This window comes from Anolis carolinensis, chromosome 5 (assembly GCF_035594765.1).
Source record: "Anolis carolinensis isolate JA03-04 chromosome 5, rAnoCar3.1.pri, whole genome shotgun sequence".
In the NCBI taxonomy this organism is placed as follows: Eukaryota; Metazoa; Chordata; class Lepidosauria; order Squamata; family Dactyloidae; genus Anolis; species Anolis carolinensis.
Genome location: NC_085845.1, coordinates 99090311 through 99114817, shown reverse-complemented (window position 1 = coordinate 99114817; position 24507 = coordinate 99090311). Strand labels below are relative to the sequence as shown.

General features: G+C 39.3%; 2 protein-coding genes across 5 annotated transcripts in view; one reads left to right on the top strand and one right to left on the bottom strand.

Moving 5' to 3' along the window:
* The window catches only part of ttc38 (tetratricopeptide repeat domain 38), a 28464-nt gene extending 11723 nt beyond the window's left edge, over positions 1-16741 (bottom strand). The window contains exons 1-7 of the mRNA XM_003221426.4: positions 16595-16741; positions 10595-10672; positions 6838-6919; positions 5153-5324; positions 3780-3953; positions 1975-2050; positions 1084-1203 (exon numbers count right to left, since the gene is read on the bottom strand). Coding sequence (XP_003221474.1) covers positions 1084-1203; positions 1975-2050; positions 3780-3953; positions 5153-5324; positions 6838-6919; positions 10595-10672; positions 16595-16624 — 732 coding nt within the window. The 5' untranslated portion in view covers positions 16625-16741. The remainder of the gene's footprint in view (positions 1-1083; positions 1204-1974; positions 2051-3779; positions 3954-5152; positions 5325-6837; positions 6920-10594; positions 10673-16594) is intronic.
* Positions 16742-17886: 1145 nt separating this feature from the next.
* The window catches only part of cdpf1 (cysteine rich DPF motif domain containing 1), a 48783-nt gene continuing 42162 nt past the window's right edge, over positions 17887-24507 (top strand). For 3 of the 4 annotated variants that reach the window (XM_008111378.3, XM_003221403.4, XM_008111377.3), the window contains exons 1-2: positions 17887-18007; positions 21807-22029. In XM_008111378.3, coding sequence (XP_008109585.2) covers positions 21917-22029 — 113 coding nt within the window. In that variant the 5' untranslated portion in view covers positions 17887-18007; positions 21807-21916. Of the gene's footprint in view, positions 18008-18039; positions 18213-21806; positions 22030-24507 lie in introns of those variants that run through there. The other variant, XM_062983601.1, reaches the window with a different exon arrangement.

The following is a 24507-nucleotide window of genomic DNA, read 5'->3' as shown; positions in this document are numbered from 1 at the left end:
AAATCATAACCTAATTTGATGTTTAATAGGCTTCTCCTTCATCTCTCCTTATTATCCAACGTATTCGCTTATCCAACGTTCTGCCGGCCCGTTTATGTTGGATAAGTGAGACTCTACTGTATATTGAAAACATTGTCTACAAAAATGCATTGGATAATCCAGAACCTCGGATAAGCGAGTCTTGGATAAGTGAGACTCTACTGTCCTTGTGTTCTTGAAATGATTAACATCTTCATATATTTCGATCCTAAGAATTTGTCTTGCAATTGTAATTCAGTCCAACATAATTACTTACATATTACTACATATTACTACAAACAGAAATAGAAAAATAGCTAACCCAAGCACACCCAACAAATATTTCATTGATCTTAAACAGTTTCTATCTCATTAACTGTTCCCAGATTACTAGTTCTCAAAGAATTCGATGTTTTGTTTACAGACAGTCCTCTGAGTTACAAAAATCTGACTTACAAATGAGTTAAGAACAGGGGTGAGACAACAGGAAGTAAGAGAAATCTATCCCTAGGAAGGGAAATTCACTCCTGGAAAAATTATCATGAGGAAAAGTGTTCTCCACTGAAGCTTTGTCACCAATCTCTGTTCCCACAACAAGTCAAAATTTTCAAAATTCAATTATCATAGGGACAGAAAGTAAGGGGGAATATTCTGAACAGACGTACAGACAGCAAAACAAACACCACAGGGGTATTAACCCTTCCCTATGCTAGCCAAATCATTCACACACACACACACACACACACACACACACACACACACACACACACACGGCTGGAGTTACACTTAAGAAATGTATCTGTTCCAACTTCAACTGAAGAACAGAAGAATCTATCTTTTATGTAACTTGGGGTCTGTCTGTATTTGGAAATACTGTATGACTAAATCTATATGGACAGGTCCAGTTTGTGGTCCGAGGTATAAACATCGAAAATTCTGTTTTCCCAACCTCACCAATGCCAAAGCACATTCAAGCAGAACTTCATATGTTAATACTAAGATTTTTACAGTACATGGAAGAACTTGAAGGTGGTTTTTCAGTGTGTGAGATAAGAGGAAACTTACCTTCCAATTGTTTTCTGTTTGCTTCATAAAGGCCAGTCCACTTTTCAGATCTGCTTTCATTTCATTCACATGAGCGATGGTATGAACAGACCATGCATCTGTTTGATTGATTGCTAAAGCCTAACAAAGGAAAAAATGTGGGCTGCTGTGAGTTTTCCGGGCTGTATGGCCATGTTTCAGAACCATTCTCTCCTGAAGTTTTGCCCACATCTAGGGCAGGAATCCAGAGGCTGTGAGATATATTGGAAACTAGGCAAGAGGAGGTTTATATATCTAGTTTCCAATATAGATATATAAGTGTCTCGGTCATGAAAGCTATCGACAACACAGGAAAAAATGTGTTTGCATTATATTCTGTTGTTCAAAAGGAATTCTCCAACTTGATGCCATATAAAAGTTCAGGACTACAAACTGCAGTATTCCTGACTTCTGACCATATTGGAAAGTTTCTGGAGACAGATACTGGTAGCTGAATGTGATAAGGAAGACAGTTTATAAAGTAAATCATGCAAAATTAAGAGTAGAGAAATGTGAGAAGGAAACAGCAAAATAAATAAATAAATGAGGACACTATCTATGCTAATCTACCCAGAAAAGTTTTATTTAGTTACAACATTTTTACCCCGCCTTTCTCACCCGAGGGGACTCAAGGCGGCTTACAGCACCCGGCAAGAATCAATGCCAAACAATCAATAAAATTAACAACACATTTAAAACCATTAACAGTAATCGGTAAAAAATACATTATACAAACATTAAAAAGCATTAAAAACATATCCCCTATTAATTCTTGAAGAGTTAGAAGAGTCATTAAAACCCAATTCCTTGCATCAATTCCATATAAAATGATGTTTAAAATTCCCATATATCAACAATTTGCCCTTTTTTTACCTCATAGGCAAGCTTCTCAGCACGATCAAGGAAATTGGTTTCCATCAATCCAAATGAGTACATGCCTTTTATGTAGCTAAACAAAAAAAGGTGACAACTTTCAGACTCAAAAAGTGTAATCCACAGGTCTATGCTGTCTTCAGAAAGACATTTTACTCAGGGCCCTTTCACACAGCCATATAACCCAGAATATCAAGGCAGAAAATCCCACAATATCTGCTTTGAACTGGGTTATCTGAGTCCACACTGTCATATATTCCAGTTCAAAAGAGAAAATGTGGGATTTTATTCAGCTGTGTGGAAGGGGCCTCAGTAGGAAAAAAAAGTCTCAATCCGATTTGGAACTAAATTTACCCTACAGAAGTCTTAAAAATAAAAGAAAAAATGGCATTGAGTAGGGCACCATTTACAAGCAAGAAGCCTATGCCTGTACTGAGGTTTCGTTTTTCAGTCGTTTCGTGACAGGTTGAGCATGTTTCTGAAATTCCAAAATCCAAAATTGTCCTCAAAGGTGGCTGAGATAATAGCTTTGCTTTCTGATGGTTCAATGTACACTACATTTGTTTCGTGCTCAAATATATTAAAAAGACTGTGTATAACACAACCTTTTGGTTATACATATATGTAAGAAGCATATGAAACATATGTGTTTAGACTAGAGATGGAAAGGCCTGGGGGGAAAATGGAAATATTCGAGGAAAACGATTTTTCCTGTTTTTTCCAAAGCTATTTTTTCCAGAAAAAAATGAAAAGTGTGTAGGATATGTTCTTTTCCAATATAAATAATATATCTGTGACATGGTACTCAAACTATGTAACATGAAGGCCTTAATAAAAGATTTCTGAGACTTTTTGTTTCTACACGCTTTTTTCCTAGGACAAAATGGCTTTTTTCCAGTTTTTTTCCAGGCCTTCCCATCTCTAGTTTAGACTTGAGCCCCATCATTAAAGTATCTTATTATGTATGTATATGCAAATACAAGAATTCAAAAATCTAAAAAATTCCAGCCCCAAAGCACTTCTGGACTCAAGCATTTTGGATAAGAGACACTCAACTTGCAGCAGTTTGAGTCTGAAAGAAGGAATCAAACTCTCCTATGGTGGTAACTAGAAAAATGTTTTTTTATTCTAATAAATCATTAATAGAGTAATTATAATACAAAAATGAATGGGATAGTATTATGCAGAAAAGTCACAGAGTTAATTTTATAAGTAAACACAATTTGCAATTGTTTTTTTAATTAACCGTTCTTTTAAAATCCTGGTCATGACAATTTTATGCTAAGTCAAGCCATACATAACAGTTTATGTCCCTAAAGCAGTGGTTCCCAACCTTTGAGCCTCCAGGTGTTTTGGACTTCAACTCCCAAAAATTCCAGCCAGCTTACCACATGTTAGAAACTGTGGGAGCTGAAGTTCAAAACACCTGGATGCCCAAAGGTTGGCCCTAAAGCAATAAAATGACCTTCTATCTGTAAGACCTGCTATTACTGGACCCCCCCCCCCCCTATTTTTCCCAAAATCTCTTGATTTGGCTTAAATAGCTAAATCTGTACCATCTATGCTCCAGAGAACAACACCAGCAAGACTGAGAGATTTGCAAAAGTTTTTAAAAAGAGGCAAAGGAAACTCTATCATGAATCTCCCAGAACAGCCCAACAAGGAGGGAGGATGGAATAGAGGTCAAATGTTGGAAGAGGTAAATACAAATAGGCAGAAGGGGAAATAAAAGGGAGTATTGCGGATCCATACATAAACCCCACAAACTGGCATTTGAAAATTTGGCAAAATCAAATTGCTCTTACCTACTAAGAGGAATATCTGGTGACCAATAAGGATAGACCCGGGCAACAGAGTCTCTCATTGGTATCTGGTTTCCCAAGTAAAAATAGGTATCGTGAGCAAATTTTATGGCTAACATGTCAGTTGGGTGGTTCTGCAGAATCTGATCCCATGTATCACAAGCTTTAGGCAGCTGCCTGCACAGGATAAAAAACCCAGATGTTAGTGCTCATACAAAACTTGTAAATATACATGTTGATTTGGTCTATACACACTTGCTTTGAAATTTTTATTCAAACCAGGATTTTTTTTACTAAATATCATTGCTTTTCCTGTTACAAATTAGAACATATGTGTTGAGCTTATATGTTCAGGAAAGCTAATGTTGACAGTGGTTTTTACAGGCTAGTAACTGGCCTTTGTAATGAGGTCCTTACATTGATATGCTGTCAAAACAATTTTCAGGTCTGTGTTTGGAATAAAATTTCTAAACTTGTACATGAGTATTCACAGTATTTAAAACACTACCACAATACCAAGTTTGCACAAGTAAGACTCTACACAGTTCACTAGTCACCTAAAGCCAATGTTCCTTTTTTTCTATTCCAGGTTAGTATTTGACAATGGCTCCTTCTACACTGCCATATAATCCAGATGATCAAAGCAGATAATCCACATTATCTACTTTGAATTGGATTATGTGAGTGTACACTGCCATATAATTCAGTTCAAAGCAGATAATCTGTATTTCATATGGCAGTGTAGACCAATGTTCCTTTTTTTCATTCCAGGCTAGCAATGAAACAGTTTAGGAAGTTGCTTCCTCCAGATACAGGAATTATAATGCTATATACTGACTGGACTACTGAGACAAACAAGGTGAGCCTACCTCAAGCCACCTTTAAGCCACAGCAGACCAACTAATGTAGTACTGGATGCTGGGAGTTACTATCCAACATGATCTAAAGCAGTGGTTCTCAACCTGTGGGTCCCCTGATGTTTTGGCCTTCAACTCCCAGCAATCCTAACAGCTGGTAAACTGGCTGGTATTTCTGGGAGTTGTAGGCTAAAACACCTGGGGACCCACAGGTTGAGAACTACTGATCTAAAGGATCTTTGACCCCATTTACACTGTCATATAAAATCCAGATTATCTGCTTTGAACTCTTTCATATGGCAATGTAGGAGTCTTTGATGAACAGACAAGTGCTGTTGTTTGTCAGGGAAGCGAATTTTATCATGAGTCAAACAAAATAAAACTAGAAATGCTGTAAAAGGTAAAACAGAAATAAGGTGTGCCAAGTCAATGTTTCAACAAAAGGAATGGTTATATAGTTATGCTACAGGCTCTGCTGAAAAATCATCTACTTTCTTTCTGCCCAAATCAAGGACTTACCCATTAGCAAACAGCTCCACTGCAGACACGTGCAATTTTTCTCGTTCCGTCAACGGCTGAGATTGTGCGAATGCCACCATCTTCTTTATTGCCTTATCAAGTTCCCGATCTAGCCGCACTGAACTCCCAGTGCCAATCAGAACCAAGCCATTGGCAATCACATGACCCATTGCTGCAAATAACCCAAAGCATTTTAAAATATTTTTTACAGAAATTAAGTAACAGATCATATCACAGCAATCTGTAGGTCAAGTTCTAAAGATCAGTTTAGGATTGCACCACAATATGATATAGTCAAGATTCCAAGAATTTAAAAGACTGGCATTCAAAAAAGAAAAAAATAATAAAGATTCTGAGTAAACAGCATCTAGAATGGAGAACAGCTCAATCCAGAGTCAGACGGTCTACTTGGCCATGTTGCCAAAACTGCAAACATGAGCAAATCCCAATAAAATACTTGTTTTACTAATTATTTCCTTTCTTCCCAAACTTTTTCGTAATATTTCCATAGAAAATTGTATTTATTCCATAATGAAAAGACAACTGAGGCTCTTTCACACAGCCATACAACCCAGAATATCAAGACAGAAAATCCCACGATATCTGCTTTGAATGGGGAGTCCACACTGCCATCTTCTATAAACAGTATATAAAAATGTACTGTTCGTTTGTAGGACCAAGTAAACAACAAAAGCACTGGGCCAAATCGCACCAAATTTGGCCACAATACACCAACACATCCAAGGTATGACCTCCACTCAAAAAAACACAAAAAACAGGATGACTATAAATTCCCCCAAACCCAAGAATAAGTAGCAGGACTGCCCTGCTCCTGCCCTCTTCCAGCGTGATGGAAAAGTGAGCAGCCACACACACACACACACACACACACACACACACACACAACTGGCAAAAGGAGCTCACGCAGCACCGCCGAGCAACCTCCCTCCACGCAGGATCCTTCTTCCTCCTTTCCTGCACCAGCAACCTTTCCTATGGAGGGGCGAGAGGGAAGAGAGAGGAGCACACAATGGCCATCCTTCCTTCTCATCCCTCTTTCCTTCCTTCCTTCCTTCTTTCCCTCCGTGGCCACCATGGCCCCTTCCTCTTTCTCCCCGGCCAAACAGGCTCTGGAGACGAGGAAAGCAGGGCCTTGTGGAGCCCGGAGGAAGAGAGAGAAAACCTGGTGTGAAGGGAGGGGACCCTGGAGCTGGACACACAAGGATCAAAAGAGGGAAGCAGAGAGAGAGAGAGAGAGAGAGAGAGAGAGAGAGAGAGAGAGAGAGAGAGAGAGAGAGGAGCTCCCGCTGCTTTTGCGAAGGAAAGTGGGCGCTTCAAAAGCTTCCTCCCCTCAGCAAGCTTCTAAGGCAGCAGAGAAAGAAGGGAGCCAGAAAGTTTATAGGATGTTATAGGGCCCTTCCACACCCAGAATGCCAAAGGAAATAATCCACAGTATCTGCTTGGAACTGGACTGTCTTGAGTCCACACTGCCATATAATCCATTTCAGTGTGGAGTTTATACAGCTGTGTAGAAGGGGCCTCATATGATCCACTTCTAAGCAGATAATATAAGATTATAAATATATAATAATTACTGAGGTATAATAATACAGAACTTGTCTATTCACAAGAAAATCCAGCAAGTTCACAGGAATTAATTCTAAGTAAGGGTGCAAAAGACTTACCAAAATTAGGGTCGGCAGCTTGTAATTTTGATAGAGATCCTTCAATGCCTCCTAGACTTTTATCGTTTTTCCAAGTCACATACTATCACAATATAAAAACAAATTATTTTAGATTCAAAGAGCAGTTACATTTCTCTGAAATGTCTTGAATTTAGTCTACAAAATATATCCATCAGAGTTACATGAATAGCATAATTCCATTAATTAATTCAGTATTGGTGCCTTAGGGCCCTTCCACAGAGCCATATAACATATCAAGGCAGAAAATCCCACAATAGCTGCTTTGAACTGGGTTATCTGAGTCCACACTGCCATATAACCCAGTTTAAAGCAGATAATGTGGGGAAGGGCCCTCAATCTATTACTCCAACCATTTTACCACACTATTTTGCATAGTTATATTGTACAGTAGTCAGCTGTGTATAAGGGGCCTTAATTGTATACTGCTTCTCTAAGTACTAGGATAGATTAGTCCAATTTATTCTGTCTTTTGGGCTGAAATAACATGTCTTCTGAGATAGTTTAGGAAAATTAGTGATTCCTAGACACACACTGTGTTTTCCAGCTCTCCTGATAATATGAATTCAAGGGTTGTGAACAATTGTACCTAAAATACTCATAGCATATTTTAGTTTCTTGCATAAACACACTTTGAAGATTTGAAGGAACTCATTCTTTTGAAAAAATAGAGTTAAAAAAATAGTAGTTGGATTCTTCTTTAAAAATATTTTTGAAAAACCAAATCTTTACAAAAATATTTTTTCAATGAATTAGGGATCTGTATTTATTTTCACAAAAAAAGTAAAACAAAATAATGATGATAATTTCATGCACATTTGGAGTCTTAAAGACTTTCCCTCTACAAGAGCACTTCCAGTTATAATATACTATTAGAGAAATAAAAATATAGGGGTCATGAACAAGTATTGTAATACTTACAATAATTAGTTTTTCTGATCTTTTCAAATTGAGTAACTTTTCAGGTTTACGGCTTCTGTAACTATTTCCAGCCCCATGCAAAGGATCGTTACCTTGACGTGGTGCTGGGGTTTGCGCGCCTCGATGATGCCATGAGCTAAACCGTGCAAGGCCACCCAAAACAGGAAGGTCATGGCAGAGAGGTCAGACTAAATACGATCCCTGGGGAAGGTAATGACAACCCACCCCAGTATTCTTGCCATGAAAACGAAATGGATCAGTACAACCAGAGATACCATCGGAAGATAGGACTCCCAGGTTGGAAGATGGTCAAAATGCTACTGGGGAGGAGCAGAGGACTAGTTCAACTAGCCCCAGATGTGATGACGCAGTTAGCTCAAAGCTGAAAGGAAGGCTAACAACCGACAATACTGGAGGTGAACAACAAAAGATCAACACACTATAGGAACCTGGAATGTAAGATCTATGAGCCAGGGCAAACTGGATGTGGTTATTGGTGAGATGTCAAGATTAAAGATAGACATTCTGGGAGTCAGTGAACAGAAATGGACTGGAATGGGCCACTTCACAACAGATGACCACAGATCTACTACTGCGGACAAGAGGAACATTGACGAAATGGAGTAGCCTTCATAATTAATAATAAAGTTGCTAAAGTAGTGCTTGGATACAACCCAAAAATGATAGAATGATCTCAATTCAAGTTCAAGGCAAGCTGTTTAACATTACAGTGATCCAAATATACGCCCCAACCACATCTGCTGAAGAAGCAGAATTAGATCAGTTCTATGAGGATCTGCAGCACCTACTGGATAATACACCTAAAAGTGACATTTTCATTACAGGAGATTGGAATGCTAAGGTGGGCAATCAAATGACAACCGGGATCACAGGCAAGCATGGTTTGGGACAATAAAATGAAGCAGGACGTAGGCTGATAGAATTTTGCCAGGAAAACTCACTGTGCATAACAAACACTCTCTTCCAACAACCTAAAAGACGGCTTTACACATGGACCTCAACAGATGGTCAACACCAAAATCAGATTGACTACATCTTTTGCAGCCAAAGGTGGCGGACATCCATCCAGTTGGTGAAAACAAGACCTGGAGCTGACTGTAGTTCAGATCACGAACTTATTGCACAATTTAGAATCAAACTAAAGAGAATGGGTAAAATACACAGACCAATTAGATATGATCTCACAAATATTCCTAGTGAATATGCAGTGGAGGTGAAGAATAGATTTCAGGGACTAGACTTGATAAATAGAGTCCCAGAAGAACTATGGACGTTCATAACATTGTTCAGGAGGCGGCAACAAAGTACGTCCCAAAGAAAAAGAAAACCAACAAGACAAGATGGTTTGCTGAGACACTGGAATTAGCCCAAGAAAGAAGGAAGGCGAAAGGAAACAGTGATAGGGGGAGATATGCCCAATTAAATGCACAATTCCAGAGGTTAGCCAGAAGAGACAAGGAACTATTTTTAAACAAGCAATGCATGGAAGTGGAAGAAGACAATAGAATAGAAAGAACAAGAGACCTCTTCCAGAAAATCAGAAACATCGGAGGCAAATTTCTGGCAAAAATGGACATGACCAAAAACAAAGATGGCAAGGACCCAACAGAAGTTGAAGAGATCAAGAAAAGGTGGTGAGAATATACAGAAGTTCTGTATAGGAAGGATAATAATATAGAGGATAGCTTTGACGGTGTGGTGAGTGAATTAGAACCAGACATCCTGGGGAGTGAGGTTGAATGGGCCTTAAGAAGCATTGCTAATAACAAGGCAGCAGGAGACAACAGGATTCCAGCTGAGTTGTTTAAAACCTTGGAAGATGATACTGTTAAGGTGATGCATGCCATATGCCAACAAATATGGAAAACACAAGAATGGCCATCAGATTGGAAAAAAAATCAATTTATATCCCCATACCCAAAAAGGGAAATGCCAAAGAATGCTCCCAGTGGCACTTACTTCCCATGCCAGTAAGGTAATGCTCATGACATGAAGAAAACCAAGATTATGGCAACCAGACTGATTGATAACTGGCAAACAGAGGGAGAAAACATGGAGGCAGTGACAGACTTTATATTTCTAGACGCGAAGATCACTGCAGATGCAGACTGCAGCCAGGAAATCAGAAGACGTTTACTTCTTGGGAGGAGAGCAATGGCCAATCTTGATAAAATAGTGAAAAGCAGAGACATCACACTGGCACCGAAGGTCCGCATAGTGAAAGCAATGGTATTCCCCATAGTAACCTATGGATGCAAGAGCTGGACCATAAGGAAAGCTGAGCGAAGGAAGATAGATGCTTTTGAACTTTGGTGCTGGAGGAAAATCCTCAGAGTGCCTTGGACCGCAAGAAGATCCAACCAGTCCATCCTCCAGGAAATAATGCCCGGCTGCTCACTGAAGGATATTGGAGGCAAAGATGAAGTATTTTGGCCACATCATGAGAAGACAGGAAAGCTTGGAAAAGATCATGATGCTGGGGAAAATGGAAGGAAAAAGGAAGAGAGGCCAACCAAGGGTGAGATGGATGGATTATATCCTTGAAGTGACTGGTTTCACCTTGAAGGAGCTGGGGGCGGCAACGGTCAATAGGGAGCTCTGGCGTGGACTGGTCCATGAGGTCACGAATAGTTGGAAACAACTGTGTCAATGAAGAACTAATTCCAGATTTTAGATTAATTAGCAATCCCTTTTGTTGTCATTGTCTTCCTATCACTGCTACAATACAGGGTGGAAGACCACATCCAGAATCACAAATAGCTTCTCAAATTGATCATTTTCTTATTATCATCCCTACCTGAGTCAGTGTGGCATCATACATTTTACAAGCCTCATTACTTGTGGTCGAAAGGGTCAGTCCGGCATCCTGCCACGCCTATAAAAAATAACAGAAATTATTTGATGTAATGATGAATTCGGAAGGAAAATGCTGTTTTAGAAAAATGAAGTTATTTTTGGAGTATGTGAGAGTAGATTAAATTATACATAATACTGACCTGAGGACTGGGATTGCTAAATGCATGAAAGTATAAAAATACAATACACATAGGGTTTATTTTACATTTGATTCCTTGGTGTGTATGGAAGCATCAGTCACAGTTGTGACTTACACTCGAAGAAACCATGATAAAGAGGCAATATGCACAGTGACTCCTTGCTTCAATTTGAAGGCACCTATCCACAGTCCCAGTACAGTATTGGAAATAACTGCACCCAGTCTCTAGGCACATATCCCTTTGGAAATACATGGTAATCATAACCTTATTGAAAAGGAAAAATTGTGTCATATCCGTTTGGCAAATGTGAATCTCCATGAACATGTGGAGATCACCTTTTGAAAACCACTAGTCAAGAAAATGCATGACCTTGTTAGAAGTCGACTCTTTGAACAAGTGATATTCACAAGCATTCATGTAATGGCACACAGGTAATTCAGCTGTTAAAACTGAAGAACCATGTATTTGAACTTCCAAGGCCAAAGACATGCCACTACAAAAATATATTTGGCTAGCAGGGAATGGTTATTTCTTTGAAGTTGAGATGGCAGTTGCCCAAAGATATACACTCCCTTGAAACCTCTTAGTTTAAAATATGTACTCAGAGATAAAAAAAACAAAGTCTTCTTTGAAAAATAACATACCTTGTTTACTCACAAACACCTTGTATTAATTCACCATACAAGAACATTTCTTATTTAAGTTCAGTTATACATAGGATGTACGAGTTCCTCCCTGTGTGTTGAGTACACAGGGTATAATTCTTAATCAATAGTCCATAGTTTTTAGGTATAGTTATATTCACTGAAGTCCATAGGTCATACTCCTCTACTGAAGTCCAAACAGTAACATGCATCAACCTCCACTGAGGTGTGATGCAAATATGCATCCAGCTTCGTATGTACAGTAGAATCTCACTTATCCAACATTCGCTTAGCCAACGTTCTGGATTATCCAACGCATTTATGTAGTCAATGTTTTCAATACATCATGATATTTTGGTGCTGAATTCGTAAATACAGTAATTGCTACATAGCATTACTGAGTATTGAACTACTTTTTCTGTCAAATTTGTTGTATAACATGATGTTTTGGTGCTTAATTTGTAAAATCATAACCTAATTTGATGTTGAATAGGCTTTTCCTTAATCCCTCATTATCCAACATATTCGCTTATCCAACATTCTGCTGGCCCGTTTATGTTGGATAAGTGAGACTCTACTGTATATATTTGTGTAAGCTGAAAGCAGATTTTTGTTCTCTTTCCTTCTTTTCTCAAATGAAATGTTTCCAGGGAAAGGCTTCCCTTATCCACAGCTTTCCAAGTAATGAAAAAACTCTCGCTGTGATATTGCCTTCACTTTGCCTAAGCCGGGATCAATTTCTCATAAGAATTTACTCAGAAGGTCCCATTCTTCATGGCAATGCCACCAGCTTAGTCAGTTGACTGATTGACACTTAAGCTGGGCCTGAGGGCCCTTCCACACAACCATATACCCCAGAATATCAAGGCAGAAAATCCCACTATATCTGCTTTGAACTGGGTTTTTTTGAGTCCACACTGTCATATATAATAATAATAATAAAAAATTCCAGTTCAAAGCCGATAATGTGGGATTTTATTCAGCTGTGTGGAAGGGGCCTGGGTTTTATGCAAATCTTAACCAATCTTCAAAGGCTGTGATCCGAAACACCAGCCCTTCACAAATCAGGGAAAAGATGCTGTGCATAGACATAAAGCCCTAACAATGTACTGTATGAGGTATATTCAAGGTACCAGTATAGTAGAGTCTCACTTATCCAACATTCTGGATTATCCAACGCATTTTTGTAGTCAATGTTTCCAATACATCGTGATATTTTGGTGCTAAATTCGTAAATATAGTAATTACTACATAATATTACTGCGCATTGAACTACTTTTTCTGTCAAATTTGGTGTGTAACATGATGTTTTGGTGCTTAATTTGTAAAATCATAACCTAACTTGATGTTTAATAGGCTTTTCCTTAATCCCTCCTTATTATCCAACATATTCACTTATCCAACGTTCTGCCGGCCCATTTATGTTGGATAAGTGAGACTCTACTGTAGTTTAGATGCATTATTGTGTTACCATCAACACAGAAAATAGAAAAGAGTGTCCTAAACACAAAAGTGCCGCAGTCCACCTGAAGAAGATGGCTTTGGTGTAGAATAATGTTTCTCAACCTGGGGCACCCAGATGTTTTTGGCCTACAATTCCCAGAAATCCCAGACAGCTGTTAGGATTTCTACCAGCTGTTAGGATTTCTACAAGCTGAAAGCCAAAAACATCTGGGGATCCCAGGTTGAGAACCACTGGTGTAGAAGAACACTCTTGGCACACACTTCTTTAGGCATCAAAGGACATTCAGTCCATGTATCTGGTAACATTTGCAACACTGTGCATGTAAGCTCCCTGGAGAATGGTTGTACAGTATCGACTTTATCTGTTTTAATGTTCCCTGGGATATAACTGAATTTAATTTGGATATAACTTGGAAGAACAAGCTTTAAAACAGGTGTGTCCTCCCATAAAAGTTGCTGCACAAACAACAACACCCAACCATCTTGCTCTCTACTGCCAAATGAGATCCTTTGCCATGCTACAATAAAGATATTTGAAAGCAGGATCTCCTGGCTCAGACCCAAGTAATATAAAAATCAGGGAAGCAACTGTGCGAAAGGGGGCTTTTAATGGTGATAATTCTGCTTTTGTTCCTCTAAGATCTAATAATCTTCCTGCCAACTTGCTGTGCTTTGCTGGGAGCTAACAGCCTCCTTGCCACTTTCCTGGTTTTCTAGTAAAAGGGGTGTCAAACTCATTTTCATTGAGGGCCATATCAACCTTGTGGTTGCCTTCAAAGGGCTGTTGATTCCATGGGCAAAGAATCCGTGGACACAGAGGGCCAACTATAATATTTTTTCATAGTGCTCTGTAGTTTTGACCCATGCAGGTACGGGATAATAGGAATTTGCAACCTAACAGCACCTATTTCTCTGAAGTTGAGATTGTTAAAGAACATTTTTAAAGTCAGGCATCATATCCTCAAGCCTTGTATCTAAATCCAAACCCCACTCTCCTAAGAAAACAAAACAAACTACAGCCTTCCAGATGTTACCATATCACAACTCCCATTAGCTCTAGTCTTGATTTCTAATGATAGGGAATACAAAAGTTGGACTCCAGCATTTGGAGGGCCACATAAAATGACATTACCTGCTAGATTTGGGCCTGGAGTTGATCACATGTAATATCTTAAGACATACAGTAGAGTCTCACTTATCCAACATTTGCTTATCCCACATTCTGGATTATCCAACACTGTCTGCCTTTTAGTAGTCAATGCTTTTGTAGTCAATGTTCTCAATACATTGTGATGTTTTGGTGCTAAATTCATAAATACAATAATTACTACATAATATTACCATGCACTGAACTGCTTTTTTGTCAATTTGTTGTAAAACATGATGTTTTGTTGCTTAATTTGTAAAAAGTAATTTGATGTTTTATATTCTTTTTCTTAATCCCTCCTTATTAGGGGGGAACTCCAGACAGAAAACAATCAAGTGTCAGTTAACACCTCCCAAACAGAGGATGCCTCCAGGCAATAACAGTTAGGCTACCTCTATGTAGACACCCTCACTGATTGACTTTGCTGCTTCATGCCTACTCAGTGCTATTCAAGCAAAGCTAATTGCAACATGCACACTCACTTTAAACCAGTGGTTCCCAACCTTTGGTCCACCAAGTGTTTTGCATTTCAACTCCCAGAAATCCCAGCCAGCTTACCAGCTGTTAGAAATTGTGGGAGTTGAAGTCCAAAACTCTTGGAGGCCCAAATCAGTGCTTTAAGCAGACAAGGCTTCTTTCTTCCATCCACTCTACAGATACAGGAGAGTCTCACATATCCAACACTCACTTATCCAACGTTCTGGATTATCCAATGCATTTTTGTAGTCAATGTTTTCAAAACATCGTGATATTTTGGTGCTAAATTCGTAAATACAGTAATTACTACATAGCATTACTGCATATTGAACTACTTTTTTCTATCAAATTTGTTGTATAACATGATGGTTTGGTGCTTAATTTGTAAAATCATTACCTAATTTGATGTTTAATAGGCTTTTCCTTAATCCCTCCTTATTATCCAAGATATTCGCTTATCCAAGCTTCTGCCAGCCCGTTTAACTTGGATAAGTGAGACTCTACTGTATATATACACTGCACTTGCCTCACCTTCAACAGACCTCTGAAGATGCCAGCCAAATATGCAGGCGAAATGTCAGGAGAGAATGCTACTGGATGGTGGTCACACAGCCTGAAAGACTCACAGCAACCCAATGCAAGAGTTGTTGCATCACAGATCTCAGAGGAGGCCTGCATGTGTAGTTTGGAGAGGCACAAGCACTCTTGGGCCCCTTTTACACTGTTAAACAATCCAGTTCAAAGCAGATTACAGTAGAGTCTCACTTATCCAAGCCTCTGGATAATCCAAGCCATTTTTGTCGTCAATGTTTTCAAAACATCGTGATATTTTCGTGCTAAATTCGTAAATACAGTAATTACAACGTAACATTACTACGTATTGAACTACTTTTTCTGTCAAATTTGTTGTATAACATGAAGTGTTGGTGCTTAATTTGTAAAATTATAACCTAATTTGATGTTTAATAGGCTTTTCCTTAATCCCTCCTTATTATCCAAGATATTCGCTTATCCAAGCTTCTGCCGGCCCGTTTAACTTGGATAAGTGAGACTCTACTGTATATATACACTGCACTTGCCTCACCTTCAACAGACCTCTGAAGATGCCAGCCAAATATGCAGGCGAAATGTCAGGAGAGAATACTACTGGATGGTGGTCACACAGCCTGAAAGACTCACAGCAACCCAATGCAAGAGTTGTTGCATCACAGATCTCAGAGGAGGCCTGCATGTGTAGTTTGGAGAGGCACAAGCACTCTTGGGCCCCTTTTACACTGTTAAACAATCCAGTTCAAAGCAGATTACAGTAGAGTCTCACTTATCCAAGCCTCTGGATAATCCAAGCCATTTTTGTCGTCAATGTTTTCAAAACATCGTGATATTTTTGTGCTAAATTCGTAAATACAGTAATTACAACGTAACATTACTACGTATTGAACTACTTTTTCTGTCAAATTTGTTGTATAACATGAAGTGTTGGTGCTTAATTTGTAAAATTATAACCTAATTTGATGTTTAATAGGCTTTTCCTTAATCCCTCCTTATTATCCAAGATATTCGCTTATCCAAGCTTCTACCGGCCCGTTTAACTTGGATAAGTGAGACTCTACTGTATATATACACTGCACTTGCCTCACCTTCAACAGACCTCTGAAGATGCCAGCCAAATATGCAGGCGAAATGTCAGGAGAGAATGCTACTGGATGGTGGTCACACAGCCTGAAAGACTCACAGCAACCCAATGCAAGAGTTGTTGCATCACAGATCTCAGAGGAGGCCTGCATGTGTAGTTTGGAGAGGCACAAGCACCCTTTGGCCCCTTTTACACTGTTAAAACAATCCAGTTCAAAGCAGATGATCTGGATTTTGATATGGCAGTGTAGAAGGGGCCTTGGACAGGGACTTTGCGACTCAGAGGATTCAACAGCATAGAGCTTTGGCAGCTAAGACAGAGTCAAACTTCCTTAAGTCAACAGTGCAGATGCACACACACACACACACACACGTCTTTCCCAGTTCCCTTCTGAAGCAATGAGGAGAGGGAAGGAAAGAAATGGGGTCCCAGTTACCTTGCAGTCTCGCCAGGACGCCATCTCCATCGCCGTGGCCAACTCCTTCCGCAGCCTTTCCAAAGGAAGCGCCGGGCCAAGAAAAGCAGCAGGAATGGCGGGAAAGAGGGAGGTTCCTCCTCATAGGCCAGCCCTCGCCAGGCGACTGCCTTGTATTTGTCCTGCGCGCGTTGTTTGGGGATAGCTATGCAAGCCTCGCCCCACTCCCTCTCCCTTTGCACCATTTCCTTATGACCCTGGCATGTTTGGATTTTTGTTTAAAAGCTGCGTTATCATTTCTTGGAGGCAATACAATTTTTTTTCCAGTTGGGAGATGAATGTAATACACCCCCTCTACTTGTGAGGCAAATGTACACAAACCCATACAAGGGGACAGAAAATATTGTGTGGTAATGAAAAATTAAAATGTATTGTCCACACACACTGTCGTGTCAGAAGCAAACCGAGGGTACATGTTGTAACGTATTTGAAAAAACAAGCAAAGTTTTTTAAAAAAACCCAACAACTTGGCATTAGTGTTCCCTCACTACTTCGCGGTTCACTTTTCGCGGATTCGCTATTTCGCGGTTTTTCAATAAACTCTAAAAGTCTATTGTAAATCATAAAAAATTACAATTTACAGCCTTAGGAAGGAGAAGCCAAAGGGAGAGAAAAAGAGCCCAAGCAGCAACAGGAGGAGGAGGAGGTGATTTATCAACACACGATTGGTTGATAAAGACTTAAAATAGTGTAGGTAAAGGTTTCCCCTGACGTTAAGTCCAGTCATGTCTGACTCTGGGGGTTGGTGCTCATCTCCATTTCTAAGCCGAAGAGCCGGCGTTGTCCATAGACACCACCAAGGTCATGTGGCTGGCATGACTGCATGGAGCACCGTTACCTTCCCGCTGGAGCAGTACCTATTGATCTACTCACATTGGCATGTTTTCGAACTGCTAAATTGGCAGATGCTGGAGCTAACAGCGGGCGCTCACTCCGCTCCCGGGATTTGAACCTGCGACCTTTCGGTCTGCAAGTTCAGCAGCTCAGTGCTTTAACACTTCGCCACCGGGGCTCCTTATGTATGTATGTGTGTGTGTAGATAGTGTGGTCCTCAGAACCATAAGGAATTCCCACTTGAAAAATCCATTCTGGAATGGCCCTTTAAAAATCAAAACACTGTAGAATCATGGAGCTCGATGCCAGGCACAGAGCAAGAACGCTTGCACCTTATCCAACACCCAGGATTCTTTGGCAGAAAAGGAGCGCGCGCTGAAAACCCTCCAATAGGAAACGATTGTGGAAAAGAAATCGGACTGAACCTTTTCCGCGCATGCGTGTTGCGGAGGTCGGGATTGCCCGCCCTTTCCGACAGAGGGACTGAGGAAGGAGGGGCTCCTTTACATTGGCAGCAGCGACTTCAAGGTCACCTAAAAGGTTGATAGTTTTACAATTTCTTAAAAACCAGTAGGACATTAGGACATTTTGAAAACGTAGGATGCTTTCGTTTACCAAGAAATAAGTCCCTCCCCTCTCCATGAAGTAACGCAGAGCCTGGTAGGCCTCTCCTTCGGAGCTGAAGCTTCTCAATTGAGGCAGAGAACGCTTTTCAAAAGGAGTCTAGGCCTGTCACGTGATGCAGGTAGTGTTCTTCCTTGGGCGTCTGGGGGAGATGCCTGGGCTCAGGCCCCTTCCACACAGCTAAATAAAATCCCACATTTTCTGCTTTGAACTGGAATATATGTCAATGGTGACTCAGATAACACAGTTCAAAGCAGATATTGTGGGATTTTCTGCCTTAATATTCGGGGATACAGCAGAGTCTCACTTATACAACATAAACGGGCAGGCAGAACGTTGGATAAGCGAATATGTTGGATAACAAGGAGAGATTAAGGAAAGCCTATTCAACATCAAATTAGGTTATGATTTTACAAATTAAGCACCAAAACATCATGTTATACAACAAATTTGAAAGAAAAAGTAGTTCAGTACGCAGTAATGCTATGTAATTACTGTATTTACGAATTTAGCACCAAAATATCACGATATATTGAAAACATTGACTACAAAATGCGTTGGATAATCCAGAACATTGGATAAGTGAATGTTGGGTAAGTGAGACACTATATGACCCGGTGGAAGGGACCTCAGAAAGAACAGAAAGTTTGGAAAACCGCTATTGGAGATCACAGCTTTTAAAGAAAACCATTACGTTTCAGAGAAGAGCCAAAAACCATTTCGAGTAGAATCTTCTCTTGTAGTATGTAATTATGCAAGGCATTGGTTTCAATTGTTATATTGAATAATCTGTTATCTCTGATATCAAATAGACTACAGTAACACACTCTACATGGGGCTACCTTTGAAGACTGTTCAGATGCTTCAAGTAGTCCAACGGATGGCAGCTTGTTTGCTCACCGGAGCACTGTACAGGGAGCATACAACCCTCCTACTGCGTCAGCTCCACTGGCTGCCAATTTGCTATCAAGCACAATTCAAAGGGCTGGCTTTAGCCTATAAAGCCCAAAACGATTTTAGCTCAGTTTACCTGTCCAAATGTATCCCCCCCTATGAACCAACCTGGATGTTAACATCTTTTGGGGAGGCCCTGCTCTCTGTCCCACCTCCTTTGCAGGTGCAATTGGTGGGCATGAGAGACAGGGCCTTCTCAGTGGTCGCCCTTCAGCTGTGGAACTCCCTTCCCAGTGAAATTAGATTGACTCCCTCTCTCCTGTCCTTTAGAAAGAAAGTTAAAACTTGGTTATGGAACCAGGCGTTTGGAGAGTAATGAAGTGATTGTAATATGATTGGAATGGCTCCTGGATTATGGTTTCAGGTCTTTGTGTTTGTTTTTAACAGTTTATTTAATGTGTTGTTGAAGGCTTTCATGGCCAGAATCACTGAGTTGCTGTGAGTTTTCTGGGCTGTATGGCCATGTTCCAGAACCATTCTCTCCTGACATCTATGGCAAAGAAAGTATTAAACAGTTTGGCTGTCTATTTGTCCCATGTGACTTTGCACCATTTTCACCACGCAGTAGTCCTGCCATTGCCCCTGTTGTTCCTCTTGCTCTGAACATAGTAAAACAACAACAACAACCCAAAACAAAATAAAAAACACAGAGATATTCCATTTCTTCAGATACACTGGTGGATTTAATCAGTGCATATGAAGGAGTGCTTAAATGTTCATGAAGTAAACACCAACAATCAACAATATATTAAACACCAAGTTACCACTAGATTCCTTCTTCCAACAAGCACTTTCCCCTAACCTTATAGTGATGATATGTTTGAAGCTAGATGCTGTTCTAGATGCCGGCCTCCTAAAAAAGGGACAAGTACTAAAATAGGGATAAGCATAAATAGGTCTTCCCTTCCATGCTTATTTGAACTGTGCCAGCTTTTTTATCCAGACTTCAGGAAATAGGTTATGGAATCAACATTTCTTGATTGATTAATTCATTGTCAGTATTTGAATCACCATTGGAATGCTAGTTGCCATGTTCCCTCTCTCTTTTTTCCATCTATTGATTTATTCCCTATTTTCCCTCCCTCTTAGGAATGGGATGAGTTTGGAAAGAGCATGAAGCACTTTTGAATTTGTCCTCTAGAAGGCAGCGGTGTTCAAATTATCACATTCATCCTGTACTTCTGAGGTTAATAAGAGATAGATTTATTGGTGAACACTGCTTTTTGGTGCCTGCTGGTTGCCAGTGATAGATAAGTCTAAACAGCAAGTCACTTTTCAAGGTGCATAGGGACATATATTGGTAAACAGCCACAGGACACTGTTGTGGCATGAATTCCTGTGCTGCTTCTCAATCAGACGTGGATTGTGTTTATCTGATCAATGTCCTCTTGGGTGCTTTATTCTTTGTAGAAAAGATTATTTCATCTCTCCATTTTGTCTAATTTAAATATTAAAAATTCTGTCTTGCCTGCAAAGTACATTTTTGTTTAAATTGGCTGATCCGTAAATTGAGTGTAGATTTGAAAATATGCCTTCTTGAGATTTTTTAAAATAAAAAATCAGTTACTGATCAAAATTAGAAAGATGGATTATCTTGGCCATAACCTCAGGGAGAAAAAAATGTACTTATATTTTATAAGCAGTGAGATATGAAAGTTGTAGTTTTCTTTTCTTTTCTTTTCTTTTTTTTAAAAAAACTACTTTTATCATCTCCAAACCATGGCATATCAATTCAAACCTTATGCAAAGCCATATTTTACATATTCTCTGATTTGAAAATAACTTCATCATTGCTGGGCAGATTGTCTCATTTAAGCTTATCTAAATTCTCTGACTAATTCTGACTAACACTTGTTACTCTATTCCCCCTGCTTTCAATCTCATTTTACCAAATTTATTATTTAATCAAGTTTTATCATGTTTTAATTTATTTTAGCTAACTATTACAGGATTTTTAGCATAGTGATTAGTGTCTATTTGTCTGTATTTTTGTTTTTGTCCTTTAATGTTGATTTGATCAGTGGACTAATCAATAAACAGATCTATCATTTAAGCCTTTGTGGCGATTGGGAAGGAGTGGGCAGCCTGATCCAGAAAGCATTACTGAATATGTAGAGTTTGTTTCCATCTAAACAAATCTTACAGGAATTGAGGAAAAAATACTGATACTGACTTTTGCTATAAAATACAATTTTCCAAGCCCTGTACCAAAGTGATTTGATAAATTTTGATCTGTACATAATACTCTACTCCTAGCCAAAAGTGTACGTATAACTCATTTTTCAATTTCTTTGGATTTGGTACTTTTTGGAAACATTCTGCTTATATCTTGTAAGTGGCTTCTCATAATAATTAAATAATAATGGGAGAACACCCTGCAGGGTATAAATCTTGCAAGTACTGGTATGAATTTAGGTTGGTAAGATTAAAAAGGTGTGTCTCTGACATAAACTAAAGCTTTAGTTTAGGCTTGTTTGTGCAGTGCAAATTTACTATTGCCTTAATATGCAGACCAATTAACTGATAAAGAGCTGCCAGGGAGAATAAAATGTAACATAAATAAGCACTATGCAGACCTGTGTAATAACATGAAAAACAGAAGAAACAAGAACTGATCTCATTCTGCCGTGTGCTGCACATGGCCCTCTAAAAGTTACTTTGATGTCTTACAAAATCAGTCATTTTGAGCAGAACCAGAATTGATTCCTCTCTCCCCATACCCATGTGCTTATCTTCATACGGATTTAACATTTGGTTTCAGGGTAGTTCATGTGGACCAACGTGAACCAGTACTGGAATAGCTGAGTGTCTCTACTCCCATATTCCCATTATGTTTGAAACCAGTTTGATTTTGTAGCTGTGGGTTCCCAGATGGAGTCCAAGAGAAAGATTCAGCATCAAGGAACTTTTGAATGTGAACTGTGTGGATTAACTGCCCCATACAGCTACTTTGGACAGAAACCTCCAAATGCCTACTCAGCTGTGTAAGTACCTAATCAATTGTGTAAGTATAGTACTGCTTACTGTCTGCATGATATTTTGCTGTAAAAACAGTTTCTCTGTGTGAAGGAATAGAATGATCCCTTGTAGGTGGGAATCACATGGGCCAGTCCTATTTGCCTCTTGTCTGCAGCTGCCGACACCCAACTACATCACAGAGGGAAAAATAGTACAGTAGAGTCTCACTTATCCAACACTCGCTTATCCAACGTTCTGGATTATCCAACGCATTTTTGTAGTCGATGTTTTCAATATATCGTGATATTTTGGTGCTAAATTCGTAAATACAGTAATTACTACATTGCATTACTGCGTATTGAACTACTTTTTCTGTCAAATGTGTTGTATAATATGATGTTTGGGTGCTTAATTTGTAAAATCATAATTTAATTTGATGCTTAATAGGCTTTTCCTTAATTCCTCCTTATTATCCAACATATTCACTTATCCAACATTCTGCCGGCCCGTTTATGTTGGATAAGTGAGACTCTACTGTACTACTATACCTCCTGTCTCTTCTGAAGACTGTGCCTTGCACCAGAGAAGGAAAGTTAAACTTTATCACCCATTCTTCAGTGGAAGACCCTCCCTACCATCCTTTAAGAAACAATTGAAAACCTGGATGTTTGGGCTGGCCTTTGGAGAGACAGTTATTGGATGACCAGCCTCATTATAATTCTATTCTGACTATTATTAGGCTCCTTTCATCGGGGTATTTTAATCTAACGATTTTATCTTATATTGCTGCTATAGTCCCCCCCCCCCCCAACTTTGAAGTTGACGGATTTGCATTGGTGGTTGTTTGATATTATTACTGTTATATAAACCTTTGTTTTAACTTCTGTTTTATCATGTTCTTGTGTTTTAAACTGTATATATTGTTTAATGTATTTGTTCTGTTACTTTTGTAACGTTGTGAGCCGCCCCGAGTCCCCACGGGGAGATGGTGGCGGGGTATAACTAAAGTATTATTATTATTATTATTATTATTATTATTATTATTATTATTAAGGCCCAAATACTTGTGAAATGTTAGTTTTGAAAATGACAAAAATCCTTCTGTAGCACTATGTCATACACTGTATGTTGAGGTATACACTCAAAAATATAAAAAGAATTATAGTAATATAATACATAATACAGTAGAGTCCCACTTATCCAAGCTTCGCTTATCCAAGCTTCTGGATTATCCAAGCCATTTTTGTAGTCAGTGTTTTCAATATATCATGATATTTTGGTGCTAAATTTGTAAATACAATAATTACAACATGACATTACTGCATATTGAACTACTATTCATAACTATGAATCATTTGTAAGTTGGGTGTTTGTAACTTGGGGACTGCCTGTAGTGTAGTTCTAACCATACAGGTGCAGAAACAACTTGCAAATGAGGTATGATTTACTGCTAACTGCTCTTGGAGGCCCTTTTCTTGAGAGCCTTATTTAAATCCTTATGGGGAAAATTCACAATCTGTTGGCAGCTGAATGTAGCCTTGCTCTTACTTCACAGTGACCCTTAACTGTTTCTCAGCTGTGCCCAAGAGTCCCTGATTTCAGGGTGAGATAATCTATTTCAGTCACTGAGATCATTCAGCATCTGGTGTCTGCCAAAGCAAGGCTGAACGGCAGGGAGCAAGTTACTCTGGGCCTTTTTGGGAAGGCAAGTATTGTACTTTGGTAACCTCAGGTTAATTCTGGAGAAGTCACCAAACAGCAGCTGTGGGGGCAAAGAAGCCATGCAAGATGATAAATTCTGGTGAAATGGTGTGTGCATTGAAGCTATTATTTCTCACTCTGCTCATACAATTTAAATCATTATTTAAGTTGCTTCACTGAAGGTATTAATATGTGGTTGAGTACAGTTCTAATATCCCAGGGTAAAAACTACACATGTGCAGACGTTTTAGCCTAGTTTTAAGTTTTGTATGTGATACGTCTCCTCTGATAGCCGGTAATTCTATTGCATCGTAGTATGAGACCTCCTTGGCTTATCCGATCCCATAAGATTGGAGGCACAGTATAATGTCCTGCCCCTGTGAAGGGCGAGTAAAAAAAGGAAACTTCAGAGAAGTGAGGGTAAGTGAAAGGAAGCAAGATCATATCCTGGCAGAGACAGATGTAGGCATCATGTATGTAGATTGCCACTACTTCATCTGGACAGATCAGACTTCCCATTCTTTCTGTTATAAACCTTGTTGATCTGTTTTATTTGGGTGCTGTTTTTACAGGTTTCCTGCTTTTAGTTTGTTATTAGCTTAAGAACCTGGCAATATCTGGGTTAGGCCTTTTGTAGTGCCATTTATATTGTTTGCTTTTGTCTTTGATGAATGCGTTCATTAGAAAATGCATATAGATGTGAGTGAACTATAACTCCCAGTATCGTGGGTCTATTTTCCCCAAACACCTCCAAATTTAAAATTGGTTATGTTGGGTCTGTGTGCAAAGTTTGGTTGAGATCC